This window comes from Patiria miniata, unplaced genomic scaffold, assembly GCF_015706575.1.
Source record: "Patiria miniata isolate m_02_andy unplaced genomic scaffold, ASM1570657v1 HiC_scaffold_7, whole genome shotgun sequence".
Taxonomy (NCBI): domain Eukaryota; kingdom Metazoa; phylum Echinodermata; class Asteroidea; order Valvatida; family Asterinidae; genus Patiria; species Patiria miniata.
Window position 1 is genome coordinate 23,257,830 of NW_024037074.1, and position 23,039 is coordinate 23,280,868.

General features: G+C 41.5%; 1 protein-coding gene across 1 annotated transcript; it reads left to right on the forward strand.

Annotated features, from left to right (window-relative positions):
* The first annotated feature begins 3,795 nt into the window (after positions 1–3,795).
* LOC119745037 (endothelin-converting enzyme homolog) lies at positions 3,796–20,220 on the forward strand. Its single transcript, XM_038221261.1, has 21 exons — positions 3,796–3,961; positions 4,689–5,090; positions 5,748–5,831; positions 6,222–6,439; positions 6,806–6,874; positions 7,919–7,981; positions 8,390–8,506; positions 8,933–9,013; positions 9,606–9,742; positions 10,435–10,657; positions 12,135–12,233; positions 12,610–12,687; positions 12,964–13,067; positions 15,654–15,715; positions 15,840–15,891; positions 16,225–16,292; positions 16,598–16,728; positions 17,170–17,235; positions 18,384–18,476; positions 19,028–19,104; positions 19,262–20,220. The coding sequence occupies exons 1-21, from the start codon at positions 3,796–3,798 to the stop codon at positions 19,368–19,370; spliced, it is 2,499 nt and encodes an 832-aa protein (XP_038077189.1). The 3' UTR covers positions 19,371–20,220.
* The last annotated feature ends 2,819 nt before the right edge of the window (positions 20,221–23,039 follow it).

The window sequence follows — 23,039 nt, forward strand, 5'->3', positions numbered from 1 at the left end:
CTTTCCGCTTAGAAAGTTTACATTTTTAAAGTACGCGCTCAAGCGACCAGCGACGTGACGAACAAAATCAGTTGTTTCTTGTTTTTGCGCGCACATGCACAGTGCCAAAAACGGCTATCTGCGATAAGGTCCATGATAGAAATGGCGGTCGCGGAACGCGCAAAATCTGAGACAAGCAAAATAAAGTGTACCAAATTCCAGGGTTTTCTAAGGGGCGTGGCTAACTCGCAAACGGTGATAGGTCAATAAGACGAACAGAAACGGTCTGCGTTTAGTCAACTTACTCGAAGACCATAACCTTTAAGCCACCATAAGCCATTTTTCAGAAGCAAAGAGGGAAGCTTTGGACCTTTCAAGATAGAGCGACCGAGGATAGACATCAGATTGATTACATCTTTATCAGGAGAAAGTGACGTAACAGTGTTCGGAATGTAGAAGCCCACAACACATTCGAAACGATTAACTCAGACCATCGAGTTGTCTTAATGAAAGTTACGCTCAGCCTGAGACGTCCCAGACCATTAAGACCCAAGGAGAAAATTGACTGGAATTCATTCTCTACTAGCCTTGACCTACAAGCCCAGTGCACGGTTGAAGTGCAAAATTGCTTTCAAGCTCTGCAGGTTGAGCATCTGAGCATCTTCGAACGCTAGAAGAACAGGGAGCTGAACAATCGGCTGAAAGCGCCACAGATCGGCAGGCGCGGTTCTAGAACCAATTTTTTTTGGGGGGGGGCTAGCACGGTGGATCCAGAATTTTTTCAGGGAGGCGTGCTGAAATGTAGACCGGTTATTTTTTCCAGACACTTAGGCCTCCGAAAATCAATAGGTGGAGGGGGGGGGGGGCTCATGCCATATTTTCAATGGGGAGCGCCAATAAAATCCTAAAATCATTCACACTATATTAACTAATGCACCCTTGTCACGGCTATTTCTTCTTTAGGGGGAGACCGTTCGCATGTACATCACAATCCTTCTTTTTGCTAATGCAATTGGTTTTTTTTACGGAATTTATTTGGGGGGGGGGGCTAGACAAAAAAAATGGGGGGGGGGGCTACAGCCCCCCCCCCCAGCCCCCCCCCCCTCCCCCCCGTACAACCGCGCCTGCAGATTGGTATCACAGGTTCATCGAAGCCAACTCAGAAGCCCTGAAGAGCTTGCCAAAAGTGGAAAAGTGGCAGAAAAGTCCGAAAAGTGGTGGAAGAATGTTAAAGAACTATGTGCATGAAAGGTCCTCTGAATCCAAAGCTGATCTCAAAGCTGCGAAAAGTGATTTGTACAGTATATATGAGAGATTGAGAGAGGAAGAACTGCAAAAGAACCTACAGGCAGTGGAAACAGCCAGTGATTGTTAAGCTTGTTTTTTTTGGAATATCGTTAAACGAGATCAGTGGACGGAAGAAAGCTAGAACTGGACAAATCTATGGTTCTTCGCCGGAAGAGTGAGTGAAAGCCTGGAATACCCACTTTAACAGACTTCTTAGTATCCCCCACGTACAGATGAGGACCAGGAAATTAATCCTGTCTTGCCATATATAAACATCGATGTGACCAATTTACAATGGATGAGGAAAGTAAAAACATCACTGCAACAGGGTCAAAGTCCAGGGCCCGACGGCATACCCCCAGAGGTACTCAAGAACTGTGACTTTGATGGAATCATGCTTGAGTTTTGCAACGCATCATTAATGTTGAATGACAGGCCTGCTCAATGGTCACTTTCAAATATCGTAGCAAGACCGAGGTCTGGTAACCTAACCTTTAGAGACAACTACCACGGTATAAGCCGTAAACTTGTATCATGTCCGAGATAAACAACCGGCTGATATAATATGATAGAGGCGCAATTGATCTCAAGCTGAGGTACAATCGAAATGGCTTAAGAGAGAAGACAAAAAGAGTGGTGCCTATTCTTGCGCTCTATATGGAATCATTGAGGAAGTAAAGAAGAACAATCTTCCTGCTGTCTTAACATTCATTGACTTCAGGAAAGCGTTCGGCTCTATTCACAGGGGGAAGCTTTCCTCCTCGCCTCCTCAGAGCCATTGGGTCTACATAATTAAATACGGGTAGAAAAGCAATGAGTTAGCAACACGGATGGAAATAGTGAAGAGTTTGACATCTTAGCTGGAGTATTGCATGAGGAGACATGCTAGCACCATTCTCTTCATCGTCGTACTTGGCTATGTGTTTAATACGTCAAGCGCTCAAGGAACACGAAGATTTGGGCTTCACCATAACACAAACGAAGGTTCTAAGAGCGGGACCAGTCACAACATCTGACCTACTAGACTGTATGCTGGCGTCAAGCGCTCAGGGAACACGAAGATTTGGGCTTCACTATAACACCGACGAAGGTTCGAAGAGCGGGACCAGTCACAACATCTGACCTACTAGATTGTATGCTGGCGTCAAGCGCTCAGGGAACACGAAGATTTGGGCTTCACTATAACACCGACGAAGGTTCGAAGTCACAACATCTGACCTACTAGACTGCATGCTGGCGTCAAGCGCTCAGGGAACACGAAGATTTGGGCTTCACTATAACACCGACGAAGGTTCGAAGAGCGGGACCAGTCACAACATCTGACCTACTAGATTGTATGCTGGCGTCAAGCGCTCAGGGAACACGAAGATTTGGGCTTCACTATAACACCGACGAAGGTTCGAAGAGCGGGACCAGTCACAACATCTGACCTACTAGATTGTATGCTGGCGTCAAGCGCTCAAGGCACACGAAGATTTGGGCTTCACTATAACACCGACGAAGGCTCTAAGAGCGGGACCAGTCACAACATCTGACCTACTAGACTGTATGCTGGCGATATAGCCTTACTATCCGATCAGATGAATGGAGCACAAGAGCTACTCGACTGTGAGAGTACTAATAGAGACATCCGAGTACGGAAAGACCCGGCATGGAAAGCCCTTCATAACATGAACAAAATGTATGGAAAGGGCAGATGTCGAAAAAGCTAAGGCTGAGGCTTTTTTCAGGCGGCAATTAATTCGATCCTTTTGTAGGGTTATTTTTTGCGAGGTCCGGACTCATTACCAAAGCCATGACTAAGTCTCTCAATGGCTGCTGTTTCGGATACTTCTGGTGGTACTAAACGTCAGTTAGTGAGATCATATTTCGAATGCAGAGCTTTATGTGGATCTGCCTATCATACCAGAAAAGATCGAATACAGGAGACTCAGACTAGCAGGACATTGCTACCGCCACCCTGAATTACCAGCCAGTAAAGTCATTTTCTGACCTAATGGAAGACAATTACAGATGACACTGGCGTGGAGACAAGAGAGAAACTGGCCAATTTAATGACTTACTGTGTTCCGTGCTCGTCACCGTGCTCGACTCGAGCCACGCTGAGTCGATGATGATGATGGGGATAATGAAGATGATGATGGTGACGAGAGCCGCGCGGTGCTATTGTATAGGATTGCTCCACCGTGAGCTAAATCCAGCCCATTGCGTAAACACGATGCACGAATAGATGTGGATGCTAGCCATTCTGAATCAATTGAATAACATTTTGTGCACTCTTGGACCAGCTTCACCGGGCTTGCCCTGTCTCGATTTGCTGATCAGTGTCAAACAACGTTTTCGTTACAGAAAGACAGAGCAAAATCACCATGGAAGCCATGTATATGAACAGCGCAGACACGGAAGAACGAGCCATCCCGAGGGCCTTGCACTGTCTCGATTTGCTAATCAGTGTACACAATTGGTGAATATTTTTTTCTTCTTAACACAAACAACGTTTTCTTTACAGAAAGACAGAGCAAAATCACCATGGAAGCCATATATATGAGCAGCACAAACACGGAAGAACGAGACAGCCCGAGGGCCTTGCTAACTACAGGTGATGGAACGGAGACAAGGGTTCCGCGTAAACTGCCCAAAATCATATTGCTGATAGTCTGTGCTGTCATTTTCGGCGGTGTTGTTGCTGTTTTTGGTAAGACATTATACATTTACATGGAGTGAGCACGGACGTCGCTACGGGGGGGGGGGGGGGGGAGAGAGTCACACCCCAAAGCTCTTGTACTGTTGTTGTAACCGTGCAAATTTTCAAATGCCTATGTCGCGTTTTAGAAATTAAACTCTTCATTTGTGATTTATGAACACTTTCTAATAAGGGCGTTTTAGAAACATGGCTATAGGCTACAGGCCCGGGTTTGGCTCGGGCTCGGCCTAGCTCACTTCACCATAATCACGAGCATCCCCTGTTTAACGTCTCACGATTGTTGGACATATTGTGCCGCCATGAAGAGCTAGTGTCACTTTTTGTCCGATAAAAAAGTGCATGCTCACGATCGTCCTCCCCCGAGAACCAAATTTTGAAACCGAAATCCCTTACGCGGTTATTGCACAAAAACAGCAAAATTCGACGGTAATATCATATGTGAACCGTGAACGTCATATATCTCATAAATGATCTTTCCAACTATTATCATTTCGAGTTGTCGTGTAAACGCGTTTTAGAACCCAAAATTGGCACTTTCTCTCTAAGGTTCTCCTTGAGGTAGGGTAGGAAAAAGAAATTGAGGGACAGGATTACTAATCATACTGTAAAAAAGGGGGTGGTAGAATGAGTGCTTCTGGCAATGTCGAAAAGTGTAAATATAGACGTACAGAACGTCGTTTTCTTTCTCTCTCCTAAGTTACTGGTGTAATGTCTAAAGGGAGCTCGGCCTCCCAAAACTGGGGATTGCCACCAACACCAACATCACCACCGACACCAACGAAGCCACCAACACAAACAACGCCACCGAAACCAACGAAGCCACCAACACCAACAACGCCACCGAAACCAACGAAGCCACCACCACCAACAACGCCACCAACACCATCGAAACCACCAACACCAACAACGCCACCAACACCAACGAAGCCACCAACACCAACAACACCACCAACACCAGCGTCCATCATTCTAAGCAGCATGGATAAGACCCAAGACCCGTGCCATAACTTCTTTGAGTACGCATGCGGAGGATGGAATAACAGGCAAGTGATCCCCAACGACAAACTAAAAGTTACCAGATTCACCGAACTAGATGACGACTTGCAAGAAAAGCTGAAAGGTAAGCACTCTGTCGTTTTTCATCAATATATCCTGCGCGATAAAATGGCAGTCATATTGAGTTCTTTAAAAGATTTTTCGTTATTTTTTTAAAATTTTATTTCGTTATTATGTAACAAACTACATGCCACGCATTTAAGCAATAAACATGTGGAGCTAAACACGTGGAGCTAAACCAAGCATCTTACGGATTTTTGAAATATGAATAAAGCGATAAAAAAGGGGAAAACGGGAAACACAGCACGCCCTTGCGTCAAATGTGGTCCGTCCCCCCCCCCTCCCCCGCTTTTCGAATTTGTAAAAATTGGCTGGCCAGTCGGCCCTCTAAAAACAGAATTGGAAAATATTGTTGTGGATCCGCCCTTAGCGCTATCCCGATTTAAACATTCTGCTGCCCCCCCCCACCCCCCGAACAAAATCATGGCTACGCCACTGCCTTAGTCAGATGGTGTCCACCCCGCCTTTCCTCCTTGCGGTGAGAATCATTTCTTTCCTCCAGCACAAGGTGGTCCGTCGGCGACAATTATTATCCCTCCCATTCAAATTGGTCTGGTGACGCCCGTATATACCGTGTACTAATACCACGAGCGACACAAATCATAACCTTTACTATCAAAATCCATAACTCCTATGATCTCTTAACTCTTTCCTTAAACAGAATTGATTGGCAGAGATCCACAACCAAGCGAGCCGGAGTCCTTCTCCAAAGTGAGAACGTTCTACAGTGCCTGCCTTGACCTAGGTTTGAATATAAACATCATCCTTCGACTTCTTTGTCAGATTCTAAGAATGTACATGCAACACTTATAAAAAAATATTAATCAAATTACAAATTGCTTTATTGCCACCTTTCCAGTGGTCTCTTTTGAATAATAATACCGGAGTCTTATATAGTGCACGTATCTACCAACAATTAGGTACTCAAGGCTCTGGTAATTATGTTTATTTTTAAAGACAGGTAAACGAGAGAAATATGAGACTCACTGTTCTCAATAGTATGTTGAAAAGTTTTTAGCAGACCTTAATACATTGTGACCAAATTCTTTTGTATGACATTTCTTTGCACTTTTTGTTGGTTGCACGACAGAAAACTAACCAATTCCGTGCGACAATTGTGTTTTTTCCCAAACAGATACTATTAACGGCCTAGGAGCCCGACCGCTTACAGACACATTGCAGTCCCTTGGCGGATGGCCAGTCCTTGGGTCCAACCCCGGTGGTAGCTGGAGTCAAATTTCGTACAACTTCGAGAGGTTGTGGGCGACTCTTAGCTCCCAGTATAACATAGATGTGGTCATATTGACTGAAGTTCGAATCAATCTAGAAAACACCGGAAGGTACATTCTCCAGGTAAATCAGTTTCCGTAATTAACGCCATTCTATGTATAAAAAAAAATATCGAAAGTCTGTGCATGTATCTGATCTACACGATGGACCGGATTTAGCTCATCACTTGGAGTATTAGGGGTAATTCATAAGATAGCACCTCCAGCCCTCTTCACGAGTCTACAACCAGTCTAAGGCATAATAAAAGTGGCAGTCAATCAAACAGTGAGGCAGTCAGAAAAAGATAGGTGTATGGATAATACTAGGCTTCCCTTCCGGTATACCAGTAAAAACCAAATGGGGAGAGTAATGAGGTGTTTTTAGGCCTCATGAAAATTCAGTTTTCTTAACTACCGGTAATCTGACTTTGTCTTATCTCATCCTTGTTAGATCGATTTTCCAGAATTCACCGTGCCTCTTCAATTCCGTGCAGACAGACAGAAACGGCTCGCCTCCTTGGTTAGTCCATTCAACGATTTAAAATATGTTGTAACATTTATATTAAAAGGAGGTCTTGTTCACTATGCAATGGCTGAAGTGTATGGTGGCTCTGTCACGACACTTAAGTGGAAGCGCGCACAATGGTTAGTAGTAAAGTGACTTCAAACCCTCTGTGGAAGGCACAAATTATTAAGGCCCCCTTTACACAGGGCTGCGAGCTTTGTACCACCTATGAGTGAACAAAAATGGCCAGGACGCTCAACGGTCGCCTAAACCCAGAAAATCCTGTTTCTATGTAACTGCACCAGCTATCCTTTTTTCTTCTTAACACAAACAACGTTTTCTTTACCGGCCAAGCACATATTTATTCCCACATTCATAAATACCTTTTCGGTAAAAAAAAAAAAAACAACAACAACATTTCGGTCCAAAAGTCACAACAAGTCAAAAATATATACATATTTCCAACGATTTTGTTCAAAATTTCACTTCATGTTTTTCGAAACAGCCCTCTAGCTATATTATGGTATGCCCATGTTGTAAACAACTCCTTATATGGAGACTGGCGCGCGCGTCACGCGCACTACGTGATGTGACGCAGAACACAGCTGTGCCGTTGTAGTGTGAATTTAGGACTATGAAATACTGACTTACTGGTAGTATTGCGTTTGCCTACGTGAGCGTTGTGAACTTGCAACCAATAAAACGGTAACTAAAAGGCACCAGGTTTCATAGCAGTCCAAATTTGATGTGACACTGGAAAAGTCTTTAAGACCAGCCACCCAGTCTTTATCAACCGTTTAAAACTGGCCACGAGACGGGCTCTCAACCAATAGGAATAGGAAAACTGTCTTAGGTATTTATGAATGCATTTTGAAACATATAACTCATCATTTTTTGGCACATATTCCGTGCGAAGCCTTTTCATATTCCTTTACAGCACAATGTATTGCACAATGTATTGCAGTGGCCATCGACAAATGTGCTGCTTAATGGTGTTTAACTTACAGAATGTGAGGTTTTTTGTGATGCAGTTTCTGCATTGTATTTTTGCCCTGATAGATTCCCGAGTCTTTTTCTAAAGACTTTGGCCGACATTTGCTCCTGTTGGATGAACTTGAGGAAGTAAGTTTAGGAAACAACTGTTCGTTTTCGTTTTTGTTTGCTCAGTTTTGCTGTTGCATGCATTGACAGTCTTTCTGTCAATATGTCAATCTGCGAGTGTTAATTTACGCTCTTGTGGCAAAGATGGAGTGGCTTGGCAGTACATTATTAAAAAGAATAATATTACTAATAATTCAGAGGTATAATACTTGAGCAAAACGGCTGTCTTCTGATTTCTGCTGGGCATGCCACTTTATCTTGGGAACATTTTCTTGCCTCATTAGCATGGTACTGTGATGGCTATCAGTCTCCTTCACCCGTCTCCCGGCCTGATTTTTCCCGTGTTGTTTTCCCCCAGCTCGCTCACATGATTCTTGGCTTTCTTCAATTACTGTCTACCCCCATTGTTAATCTTTTGAAAATAAATAGAAACGAGCAGCCTACCTACAGTACATGGTCGACATTGCCGTGGCTCTGGGCGGAGACCAAAGCGAGGCCAGTAGAGACATGAACGACGTGCTTGAGTTTGAGAAAAGACTAGCAAGGGTAGGAGATACAGTCCGCAATCTTGCTTCTTATAATGCATGTCCACAATATTAATTTAATACTGTCATCACATATTATACCTGAGGAATTTCACATAAATTGTTCAACGAATCATAAATCGTGATACATTATATAACCGATGATATTTTGCCGCGTTATTTGGTATTGAAATAAAACTCGTTTCATTTTTCGACTGATAGAGATTGAAGTACTCGCACGTGAACGGTCCAACCGAGTCTTTAACGGAAATCCCCACATCATAGACAATTTTGATGACAGTTGAAACAGACGGGTTTGTACAAAGAATATAACTCCGTACTGATCAAGGCATAGGCAATAATTATTATTGTTTCAGTTGCTTGTGTTCTTACTATTCAATCTTGTGGTTGAAAACGTGACAAAAAATGTGTGTTAATCTCTCAACAGGACGCCGTGGCCGCCATTAGCGACGTCTTTGATCTACCTGACACACTTACTCTGCGCAATCTTCAAACTACCTACAATGAGGTACACCACTAAAAATACCACTTGCTTAAGTTGTACAATACATGTATTTTTTTCGTTGTTTTGTTCATGGTCCAGAAAAAAAAAGTTGTAATGAAGTCATGAGGTTAATCAGAAGTTAATCAGAAGTCATCCAGTCTGCAGTCATCCCGCAACGTAATGAAATCTGTGTTTGAAAAACACTTTCTGTTGTCATTCTTTGGTCCCTGTAACGTGTGATCTCACTTGTTATTTGTCTTGTGTGATAGACTCTTGATTGAGTCTATTCAAAGTTTTGAGTATTAACGTATGTGTTCGTGTTCGTATATATATATATAACTACAGATTCCATCTGGTGCTTTATTCTGCATGTGATATTTTTCACTGTTGTCATCTCATTCGGTTGACCGTTAAATGTATGTACCTTGATTAGTTTGATCCCTGGATGGAATAGACTTCCGATATAAAAAGGGCTAATGTAAGCTATTCTGGACTTTAAAAAGAAAGTTTTACCCTTTCCGAATCTGCGTCACAATCTAAGCTACAAACAGTATTTTATATGCCACAAAGTACAAGGTCATGTGACTGGACGTCTCGTTTCATTTCTCCCTGTCAGGTCAACTGGGCTAGTCTGTATCGCTATCTACTACCATCAAGCGTGCAACCGTCTGTGTCAGATAGTGAAAGCATCGTAGTCATATCACCATCCTACCTTAGGAGTGTTGCTAGATTATTGAGATGGTCGCGACACAGGTGAATCTAAATATTGATGTAACGTGAAATTCGGGCGCCATGAAATATGATATTGCATAACGCTTAAACTCGTTCATTCATTGGTACTTCCTGAAATACGCAACTCGATGCCTATGCATCAGCAGGTTTGAAATCCTTCAAAAACGCGTCTCGAATTTCAGGCATCTCAGTCCAGGCAATGAGGTCTGAGACATTTTGAGCTTATTTTAACTTAACATTGTGGTGTTAGGGAACACTGTGTCAAAAAGGTATTATATTCCACAAACCAGGACAACTATTCTACACAGCACTTACTGGTTACAGAGAGCCATCCTTAGTCTCTGACTACAGACTGTCACTTGTGAGCCGAGCAGTGCTGTCGTACACGATTATACCGTAACGTCAATAAATGGGCTAATACCGGCCCATTGTGTAGAACAGATGCATGACAAGACTTCCCGAGAATAGCCATTCTGAATCAATTGAATAGAATATTTGCGCACTGTGGGACCAGCTTTACTATAGGCTTTGCCATGTCTTGTCTTCAAATGAGCGTTAATTGGAAGCACAATTCGTCAATTAATGGGTTAAATATAGAAATTGTCTGAAGCGAGATTCGACCTTGCACTTTCTGGAACATCGTACTGCCGCTCTATTAATCAACATGTATTACCAAATGTCATTAAAACTGTTATATTTCCTGATTTCATTAGGGTGGTAGCCAACTATATGATCTGGCGACTTGTGAGCAAGATGGTGCCCTATCTTGGGGAGGAGTATGTGGTCATCCACCAGAAATACCTGAAGGCTATTCGCGGGATCTCTGCAGCTGAAGATCGATGGAAGCTCTGCACTGAGCAGGTCAACACCGTGCTACCATTTGCTACTGGGAGGATGTACGTGGACGAGTACTTCGCCACAGACACCAAGACGAAGGTAGGGCCTACAGTCGTCACATGCAATAACAAAATCAATAATCAGCCACAATTAAACATCAACGATGACTACAACACAATTACTACAAACTACAAACTACAACATAACAAACTATTCAGCCAACTCCCACAGCAACATAATAATGCAAACGCCACCTTACAATCTACTAAAATAACACGCATCAGCACAAGCAAATATACCATTCAGCAGCTGAAGCAATAACAACAGAAAGCTGAGGAAACTGCCGAATGTTGCTTCTACATTTACAACATTCAGCTGCGGAAGCAGTAACAATATAAGCGGTGGAAGCAAAACCAACATTCAGCAGTAGAAGTACTGTCAACCATTAAGTAGCAAACAGCATTCTGCAACCGGAGCTCTTGAAAAATAATATTCAGCAATAAAGGCAACAGTAACATTCTGCAGCGGATGTAATATTAAACAACACACAGATGTGCAGGCAAAAACAACATACATGTTCTCTTGATGACACCCCAATTCATACTGTGTTTTTGTTTTGTTTTTCTTCATTTCATAAATTGTATTGGGAATATGTTTGGGTTTCACCAAACAGTATGAATGTATATGAATGGAAACAAACAAACAAACACCCCGACAAACACGCAATCATCCAGGTAGGGGACTTCCTCAACTAGGGCTCCTACCACTTCGCAAGGACCCCACACCATCTATTGAGAAGAGGATACAAAGCAAGCTCCCACCCTCAGGCGTTCCAGCAAAATCTCTTAGACCTTGCACATGCAACTCCGCCCCTCCAGCTCCAAATGCCCCAAGATCTTCGGACAGCCCGAGATCTATATAAGCAAGATGTCCCTCTACGCCCCATCGTGGCCTCTAGGGGAGGTCCGTTTTACAACACAGCAAGACACATCGCCAAGGTCCTTCACCCCCTAGTAGGCAACATCGATCACCACGTCAAGAACTCCGACCAGTTTGCCACCTTCATCGACGATCTCACCCTTAAGCCAGACGACATCATGGTCAGCTTTGATATGGCTCTCTCTTCACCACTGTCCCCCTCTGACGCCAGCAACATTGCCAAGGAAAGACTTCAACTGTATTCCTCCCTCAAGGACCGTACCGACCTCACCCCTGACCATGCAGCTTTATGATCTTCTCCCCACCTGTGTCACCTCATCTAGCTTCTGTTGGCGACATAAAATCTTTGAACAGTCGACTGGAACTAATTGTGATCCCCTATATCCCCGGTTCTGGCTCTGAGTTTTTGTGCTCCGGTACGTCGATGACACCTTCGTCATCTGGCAGCACGGGCAGAAGAATGTTTTGCTCTTCTGAGACCGCCTCAACGGGCTTCACCACAGCATCCAATTCACAATGGAGCAAAAAAAGGCACATTTCATTTCCTGATGTTGAGGTAGGAACTTGGTTGCTACTATGGCTAAAAATTGTTCCTTACGACAATATGTAACGTTTTCGTTTGCTTTGTGTGTTTTAGACAGAAGAGATGGTTGGTCAACTGCGGAGAGCACTGAGAGCCATGTTTGGGTCAGTCCGTTGGTTGTCATACAGCGACAGGGCTAAAGCCCGTCAGAAGGTCTGTGTTAGCCTCTCTCTGTTGCCAAGAGCTCAAAACTAAAATAATAATTACTTAGAGTTTGCAGTACAATCAAATTAGATGTATATATTATTTATGGCTGATTTAAGTGTATGAAAAATCCCCATGTAGACGGTTTAAACAGATCGCGAAAAATGACCTTAATAATATGTCTGGAGCCATTACATGGGACAAATTGCAGGTACAAATAATTCACATCAGCCTTATATACTCGGTCTCCTCGGTCTCCTCGAAGTTCTTTAGAAAACGAAGAAACCATAAGAATCCCCGAAAAAAAGTATACTACGAATGTATGTGCTTGTATATTATATATTTTGTATTTGTTTTGGATGTATGTGATTTTTCTTCATTCCAGCTTGATGCAATGGGAGTCAGCGTTGGCTACCCAGATTGGCTGAAAGTGAATGCCACACTAGATGCCAAATCTGTTGATGTATGTATAGTTTGTGTATTCACACTTATTTGATACTCTATGCCGTGTATATTTTAATCGGTCATAATGGCACGTTTATCATCATTATAAATTTATGTTCAACATTGGGTTATCACTATTCTTCTGGTGTTTTGACGCCATTATTAAATAATTAAATTATTAAATAAATGTATCGTTAGTTAGCACAGGCGTACTGTGCTCGCCCACGTAACTTGACAACTGAAGTTCGTATAAGGTAGACACAACAACATCATAAACCTGCCGTTTTTGTCGCAGTTGGTCGTCACATCAAACTCATACTTCACCAATGTTGTCAACTACGGCAGGCGGGTTGCACAGACTCAACTGCGCCGACTGCGGCTTCCCGTTGACAAGTCTTTGTAAGTATTCCATAGAAATCAACCAAGGGGGCCTACGTCAATGAGTACACCAAAACAGTAGGGTTAAAACAATCTGATGTAACGGACACTAAAGGAAGCCGTTTTCTCTAACTTTGTCCTGAGCCTCCGCCGGTGTCCGAAAGCTATACCGCAGGTATCGGTGGGTATATTCGAAGAAACTATAGAGGAGAAGATAGGACACTGGGTATCTATTTGTACGGTGACCTGACGTCATCAAAGCTCCTTCCCTTGCCTTGCAAACAGGGCGCTGGGACACGCTGATGAGCTTCACTGAATCTTGTGAAGGAAGTGGGGTGGCATTTGGGGTAATTTATCATGACCTTTGTACAAAGACATCTGGCTGCAAATGCTATCCGAAAACTTTCTCATAGAAATGCATACATTCTGTTCCGTTCGTACGTCATATATTACCCGATTAATGAGAGACAGAGATTAGGGATACTTTTCTGGTTGCTTCGTATTGTATTCACGTTCCATGTCATGCCATAACACACTAGAGTACACACGTACTAGAGTGTACATCCAATCACAAAAAAATGACGTCATACACTGGTTACGCTATAAATAGATTACTGTAGTCTGCATACACTACATCCCATACCAGATGTGATTTCTTTTTCATTGGGAACCATGTGGACAAATTTTGAGCGTCGTATAATATGCAATTTGACCCTAAGTTCGTGAATTCGAAACGGAGCCCGAGCAAGTAACGAGAACTGAAAATTTGCAAAACAGATAAGTTTACAGATTTTCCTACATTTTTACGATTTTCAACGTAAAAAAAGCATTTATGAGTAGGAATAAAAGGGTGATGACTCAGTCTTAATGGCCGTTTAAAACCTTGCAGGGGGGGGGGTACGAGCGAAAGTCGTGGCCGTGATGACTTTCAGGTCACAAGTCGCGCAAAATATATCCAATCAGCTAGAGCTTGAATTCATCAGCGTATCCCAGCGTCCTGTTTGCGGTGCGGGGTACGAGCGAAGCGGCTATATCGGGTGTATAATGCGAGCGGGATTTTCATTGATGAAGAAAACAATTACGTTAAAAAGACGACTACATCGATAAATTAATAAAACAAATTAGGGAATAAATAAATGAACGAATACATCAATAAAAGGGGAATAAAAGTAGACCTGTCAGTGAAAATAGTAACATGTCTAGATTTAGCAATGCTTACCAATATCAGAGAATATATTTTTTTTTTGTATTTAGCGGCAAATCTGATTGCTTAAAAGTCTAAAACTTTCCTCATATGGAAACCAGCTTCAAGTTTTTTGCCTTGAAACAAAAATCCGCATTTTATTTTTATTATTAATTTTATGAAAAAATAACTTTCTATGTAAAACCCATTGCTCATAACATGAATAGAAAGCTTATAAGATCCCTTCAATTTTTTGACGGTGTAATAAAGAGTCATATTATTTTAAAGACGTTTTACATTGAATTAAAAGCGCTGTACACTAAAATTCTTTTAAAAAAAAAGAACAATAAAGCCATTAAAAAAAATTAATTAAGTAGTTTAACAATTAATTTAAAAATATATTGTTTATACTTTAAAAAAATCCTATTGAGAATAAGCCATAAACAATACACATGATGCAAAGTGGAAAGAATAGGGGGAAATTGTTCACACCATCTCTGAATCATAATACATGTTCCTGTACAGTAAGCTCATTAGCATAATACTGTAAACGGTCAAAACAGTTTTTAGGCACTTTTAGGCATTTCCCCATGAAGCACATGAGTGGTGCTAGTAATCAGAGAATAAACTGCTTTACATTTTTACATATCTGCGTGATTTTACCAAGAAAAGAATAGTTTAGCGGCTTTGCACACCTTGAGTGCATGGAGCAAATCTGCTTTTTACCTACCTACCGTGCGAGGCGCCCTTCCCCATCATGACCTCTGAGCAAGTACTACCGGTTTCACTTTTTTTTTCAGCGGACTGTCCTATCTTTCCTTCTACATAGTATCTTTGGTAACTACTGCCGTATAGTCTGCTTTGCGGATGGTGGGGTGACCTGGTTTTCTTTGTCTGGCCAGTAGCGTGCACTCCGGAAATAGGCTCTAATAAGTGGGTTTCTTTTGGTCCGTTTACGCGGGACGGGTTTCCAGACGCCCAGGGCGGGTTAAATGTTACACATTGTATAAAAGTTGTGCACTCTGTTGTAAGTTATCTAACCAGGGGGCGAACGAGAGACTGAGTTCAGTGATTGAGCATCGAAAGAAGTTGCTGTTGCTGGTGGAGCTTCATAAATCAGTGTGTTTCATATTGCGCTAAATTCAGTGCGTTTGTTTTCTGTTTGCGTTTGGCTGACGGAACAAACAAGGACCCGGCATAATAGGCGTACGGTAAATACAACAAACAAGAACTTGAAGTGCAACGAGCAAGAAAATTAAATACACTATAATAAACTATAAACAAAATGCATATTGGCACAGAATAAAAGGCTGGGAACGTTTGTCAGTATGAAAAGCAACGATTCGAGGGTGCGTGTTTGTGGGTATTTGCTGTTCAACCTACATTTGCTGTGATTTGTATCCAACTTTGTGTGGTTATTACAGGTGGGACGATAGCGGACCTGCAGTGATCAACGCGTACTACAGCCCTTTTGACAATGGAATAGGTACGTTAACCTTAAAATTACACTTGTGAAAGCAGCGCGCGCGAAATGTCGATCAGTTTTTATACATGTTAAAAGCTCACGTCCATCCACCTAAATAAGCTGTTTTTCTTCTTTTCTTCCTCAGTTATTCCGGCCGGTATCCTCCAACCACCATTTTATCATGCCGACATGCCGTGGTGTGTATTTCAAAAAAACATCCTTTTTATTTTAGATTTTTTGGTGACTCAATTCTTTCTCAAGAGAGATACAGTTTTATAAAAGAATTATATTTAAGTCATTTTGTTTACCAGTTGCATAGGCCATGTGAGCTATCGAAACACGAATTTCAGATATTGGTATGACAAAAGTAACTAGAAATTTTGAACATGAAAAGGCATTATCGAGGCAGTTAGATGCATGGCCAATACGCCTAGGCATAACTGCACATGCATTCTCTAAAGCCTAGTCCCCTTATATTTCACGAGGAAAAAAAACTGTATCTTTTTAATTATTGTCTTCTCCCGATACAGGTACTCCAATTTTGGTGGCATGGGAGTGGTGCTTGGGCACGAAATAACACATGGTTTTGACAACAAGGGTATGGTCGAAATAATGTTACTTTATGGAACGTCGAGCGGAGTTTGCCTTAAATTTGTGATAGGAACTTGTATTTTTTGAGGGAGCAAGCACCCTGGCCCGTTGGCAATGCTTGTGATTGTATGAGACATTGACAAGGCCAAATGACACAGCAACGAGGCCTTTTTCTTATGGTCAAAAGCTCTGATATATATTATTACTTACAAGGAATACCTTTTGGAAAGAAAATTAATAACGTTATAACATTATGTAATTACAAATTCTACGCTCTCATTAGCCTATTGAACATCAACTCTTTTATCACAGGGAGACTCTTTGACCAACACGGTAACATCGAGAACTGGTGGAGTTACACTTCTATCTACGGTTTTACACGCGCAGCAGAGTGTTTGGTGAATCAGTACTCTGGCTTTGTCATGCCTGAGAACGGCAAACGTGTAAGTGAGGCGAACTATCTGCACAGATTGATCAAGTAGAATTCGTTCTAATTGTTTGGTTCTCATTTCCGACGCTATGTTGGGCATTTGGCATTATTCAATTTAGTCATCTAAACGGGTTCAATTGCAAAAATTGTTTGCTGCAGATTTTGATTTTTCGCTAATTGACCGACCCTAAATCAGAGACAGAAGTAATTATTAGAACCATAGAAATAATAAAAGGAACGCCCGTAAACTGTAACTAGCAACTTCACATTGGAAGGGATTCAACTAGCATCTCGTGGTTTAAAATTGGCACTGCTTTTGCTATGTTTATTGAATGCATCTTTTCCACGTTCATTCAACCTGGTAGTCGAAAAAAAACAGCCAACCTCGGAAAAAGCATTTCCTGTAAAAAGCGCCAGTTACGAAATATATCGAGTCTATAATCATTGTTATCAGGTTGACGGTCAGTTGACAGAAGCTGAGAACATCGCTGATAATGGCGGTCTGCGAGAGGCTTACAAGGTGAGTACACAATAGCACACACTACAATTCAGTTTGAGCATATATCTGGCAATAAGTCGTTGTATCAAAAATTGTGATGTGATGGTCGAAACTAGGCTTAAGCGTTAATCCTTACTGGATGACAGTCTGCAGTATACACGGACTGTTCAACGAGGTCATAATTATAGTTAAAAGATATGCAATGGCGGGTCCAAGCAGTTGGCTGGTGTGGCTAATCAGCTCTTCCGACTGACCAAGGTTAATTATTGACTGAATGGAAAAACAATCTCAAATGTCATGAGGCCCCCTGAATAACATTCATACTAAATGATGCTTAACTTTATTTATTATATCAAGCCCTTGGTCTCTTTTGCGTTGATTGCAACACCCAGCCACTTAAACACCCAGTCAACTCCTTAGGAAAACCCTGGATCCGCTGCCGATGCAAGTTGTTTTATGGTTTCCATTGAGGTTTCTCAGTCAGGATTGGTTCTACAGATTTTAATTTGATGGTACCATCACAACTTACATGAAAACTGTGATAAACCACATTCATTTAACCATAATGAAATGCTCAGTGGTAAGTGTGAGGCAATAATCCAAACATAAAAAATATAGCAGCAACACAAACAACCTTAAACAGACGATCTGATTTGCTCTGATCCCGTGAAGGATTCCATGAATGAACAAAATGAAACGGGTTGATTCTATGGTCAGACGAACGTTTGGCGTTCCCAAGTCACACTGGCTTGACTCGAATCGCCCCACTCTTGACTGTCCTGGGTCAGATTCGAGCCAGGAATTGGATCAAAGTCGACCCAAAATCTGGGACTGATTTGACTCGGAATCTGGGACAAATTTTGATCCGACATTCTCCAGGTCAAAATGACAATTTTGCCGAGTTTGTATGACACTGTCAAAACGAAATTTCTCTGTTTCGTTCTCCCAAGCCAGTTGACCCGGAAAGCTGTTATTCAGACTCTATAAATTGTCATTTCGACCCAGAAAGTGTCAGACTGAAACGGCAAAATTGTCATTTTGACCCAAGCAAGTGTCATACAGACAGGGCAAAATTGTCATTTCGACCTTGAAAAGTGTCAGGTGGAATCTGACCCGGCACTTTTATACCCTACCTAATATTCCGTCCGTTGCATTTCTCTTCCACTCAGGCTTACAAGACTAACACGCCTAGTGTACAGAGACAGCTTCCTGGATTAAAAGATCTCACGAATGATCAATTGTTCTTCCTGTCCTACTCACAGGTAGGAAAAGGATCAACATTAGGTCTTCCAGTTATACTTTATATTAGCGTAAAGTCAATTTGAAATGACCCTTATGCCTTATAGCCTTATTTAAACTCCTTCATTGCCAATTTTAAGGATGCAGGCCTATCATAAACATTTTGATGCTGAAATAATAAATATACATGTTTGGGATGTCATCTTAAGTGGACGTTTCGGTATTTCATCTGCTCCAGCACGTATGACAGAAAGGGGATTTTCTGTTGTCAATCATCTTGTCTTTAATGTTTCGTGTTTATTGAATATATTACAGCCATACAATAAGCCAGACCTAATTATTTTGTTTCTTTGGGTTACGTTGCGTGTTCACAATTTATATAGAAACTTCCAAAACATTTTAGTGTAGGCGATTGTGATGGCTGGCGTTTTATTTTGCCTTTTGTTATTTTCTTCCAATGAATGCAATTGCAGGCGGAATAATTTCAAAGGGTGTTTGTATCATCATAATTTGCGTTGTTCCGTTTCCGCGTTTGTACTAATGTTCCAACGTGCCTTTACGTTTAAATTGATAGGTGTGGTGCAGTGTTATGACGCGCGAAGGGGCAGACTTGATGGTCAAATATGGGAAGCACAGCCCCGGCCGATTCAGGTTAGTCATTCCCTGACGAAAACAAAATCACTTCAATATCATGCCACCATTAAGTAAGCGAAGTACTGTGTACGAAATTTATATTTTGAGCGGGTTTTCACAGCAAAAGTTTGCATACACATGGGTAATATGAAAAACTTACTCCTTCTCTTTTCAGGGTTATTGGTCCGTTGCAGAACAACGAAAATTTCCAAAGAGCCTTCGGTTGTCAGTCGGGAAACTACATGTACAAAAGTCAATATAGCAGATGCAAAGTGTGGTACTAACTGCCAGCCAGATGGTTGTTTGAAACCCCCCAAAAGAAAACCAGTAAGGAATTGTTTTAAAAAAATAGGAAAACCTATAACTCACAATGTTCTGAGAGTATTAGAGAGGAGTATCTTTAGCATAGAACTAGAGCATATATAACCCATATGCCCTGTGACGTCATACCAACGGGCAACCGATGGGTAACCGATGGGCAAGTCAAACATTTAAGTTTCTTTTGCTTTTTGCAGTATACAGTTTAGGTCACCACTTTTACACCAATCACAGTTCAAGAGACACACGTGCAAGGCAGATGAGAACAGTTTTTTACTTTTTTTTCTGGTTATGAAACCGAGGATTTCTCAAAAGTGCACAATAGGCATTGTAGCTCGAAAGCCCGAGGAAACCTAAAGAGAGTAGACAATGAGAAAAAAATTACAGTTTCGGAGGTGGGAGAAAACCCCCAGAATGAAATTCTTGGGAAAACTTAAAGAATCAAAGTAGGGACTGAAAACCCAATCCACATGTGGACCAGGACAGCAATCGAACCCTGGACAGTGCGGCGAAAGGTGAGGACAGTAACCACTGCGGCAACCTGACTCCCAGTTGCTGATAGTTGGAATCTCGTGACCACAACATCCCATGTGTAGATAAATTTAAAACAAATGGGCTTCATTCACGTGTCGGCAATATTGAATTGAAAGTGTATAAAATCTTAATTTTTTGACCTTGCAAATGTAAAGGAAAGCCCTGGAATCAAGTTAATTACAAATATATACCAGTCTGCTCTAATGAGTAAATTAAAATTTGTGATTAAACATACCCTAATGTAAAAAGGGGGGCTTGGAACGCATGAATAGTCTGGCTACAATTAATTTTCAAAGAAGATTTTGCCCGCCAAGCTGAACATGTTTGTGTACATGTAGTTTCATTCAAAATAAAGTGTTACGTAACCTTTAGAAATCGCCCTTCCCGACCACATGGCTGATACAGCTAACTTTACTCAGATTATCAATCATGTATTTTACCAAGTCACCAAAATAATAAAGTTAAAAAATATGTAACCTAGAAATTTAAAGGCTTACCTCAACAGCCGCTAGGGCTGGATTGTAAAAGGAATTGTAGTATAGATTGTTGTAGTTTTATTCAAGAAACGACTTTTCAAAATGTAATTGGTTTTTACATTTTAAAACTATTTTGTATCTTGTACCTTTTTATACGCATTAAAGCACGTTTATCTATAAAATCGTTTGCGCTTACTGAATTACAATGTATATCAGAAACATGAATACTTTTGCCTGAGAAGTAGAGCAAGAGAAATTACAAAAATTTCAAGACTTTGGAATTTTAATCCTGGTTGTCCATTTCATTTAACTGCAAAGCCCAAAAACCCCACCAAATGCTCATAAAATTCAGTTGCTTAGCAGAAACTTTCTGCTTGATTTGCAAATCGTATAGTTTCATAAAGTCGTCCCCATTAAACGGATTGCTGTTGTTGAGATCAAGAAAAAAAACACCGAAATAAAATCATGACAAAATTAAAAATTGTCTACGTAGAGTATCTTTTTGTGAATGAATGCAAAACAATTATATTTCAGAAAAAAAGTGCATCGTTGATCCGTTGAATAGTATAGAACAGTGTTTTCTTAATTGTAATAATTCTTTGGTACAAGTTTTATTTTTATGAGTACAATCATTATCAAACTTGTTTCTAGATTTTCTAAAAGTACTCAAGCAATTTATGCGCCCAGGCATACTGGCTTTCTATATCGCAGTCAAAAGGTACCTTAACATCAGAAGTCTTAGACAAACTATACAATGTTCGAAAGCTGCTGAATAGGCCAACAAGCAGCCAAATTTTCAAGTTTTGAGACCAAAGAGTTGAGGAGAAAATGCCAGATGTAGTGCATTATGCCTGTAGTTTCCACTTTTTGCAGTAAATCCCATAACAAGGCCTGTCAAAGCCCAGCCATACTGGCTCTCTATATCGCAGTAAAAATGTACCTTTTAGGCTAACTATACATTGTTCCAAAACTGCTGCATAGGCCAACAAGCTGAAAAAGTTACAAGTCTTGAGACCAAAGAGTTGTGGCGAAAATGCCAGATATAGTACATTACGCTTGTAGTTTCCACGCTGTGCAGTAAATCCCATAGTAATCCTTGTCAGCGCCATGGCATACTGGCTATCTATATCGCAGTCAAAATGTACATTAACATAAGAGGTTTTAGGCTAACTATACATTGTTCAAAAGCTGCTGAATAGGCAAACAAGCTGGAAAAATTTCAAGTTTTGAGACTAAAGAGTTGTGGAGAAAATGCCAGATGTAGTACATTTTGCCTGTAGTTTCCACTTTGTGCTGTTATTCCCATAGTAAGGCCTGTCAGCGCCCTGGCATACTGGCTCTCTATATCGCAGTTGAAAGGTTTCTTAACAAAGGAAGTTTTAGGCAAACTATACTTGTTCGAAAGCTGCTGAATAGGCCAACAAGTTGTACAAGTTTCAAGTCTTGAGACCAAAGAGTTGTGGAGAAAATGCCAGATGTAGTACATTATGCCTGTAGTTTTCACCATGTGCAGTAAATCCCACAGTAAGGCCTGTCAGCGCCCAGGCATACTGTCTCTCTATATCGCACTCAAGCAGTACCTCAACATGGGAAGTTTTAGGCAAACTATACATTGTTCAAAAGCTGCTGAATAGGTCAATAAGCTGGAATAGTTCCAAGTCTTGAGACCAAAGAGTTGTAGAGAAAATCCCAGATGTAGCACATTATGCCTGTAGTTTCCACTTTTTGCAGTAAATCCCTTAGCAAGGCTTGTCAGCACCCAGGCATACTGGCTCTCTATATCGCAGTCAAAAGGTACCTCAACATAGGAAGTTTTAGGCAAACTATATATTGTACGAAAGCTGCTGCATAGGCTAACAAGCTGAAAAAGTTTCAAGGTTTGAGACCAAAGAGTTGTGGAGAAAATGCCAGATTTTTGTGCAGTAAGTCCCATACATAGCAAGGCCTGTCAGCGTCAACCCGCATGGCTCTCATGTAACCGCAGTCTAAAGGTATCTTCAAATAGACGGTTCTGGAAAAACTTTATACTGTTGGCCTGTCAGTGCCCACCCGCATGGCTCTCATGTATCGCAGTCTAAAGGTACCTTCAAATAGACGGTTCTGGGAAAACTTTATACTGTTGGAATGCAGATGAATAGGCCAACAAGCATGCGAATCGGCAAGGCTCTAGACTTGACACTTGTGGAGAAAATTGCAGATGTACTAGCTGATGCCACTAGCTTTGTTTTTGTGCAGTAAGTCCCATAGCAAGGTTTGTCAGCGCCAACCCGCATGGCTCTCATGTATCGCAGTCTTGAGGTACCTTAACATGCATGGACAGTTCTGGACAAACTTTATAGCGTTGGAAAGCAGATGAATGGGACAACAAGCATGCGAATCGGCAAGGCTCTAGATGACACTTGTGGAGAAAATTGCAGATGTACTAGCTGATGCCACTAGCTTCGTTTTTGTGCAGTAAGTTCCATATAGCAAGGCCTGTCAGCGCCAACCCTCATGGCTCTCATGTATCGCAGTCTAAAGGTACCACAACATGGACGGTTCTAGACAAACTTTATACTGTTGGAAAGCGGATGAATGGGCCAACAAGTATGCGAATTGGCAAGGCTCTAGACTTAAAACTTTTGG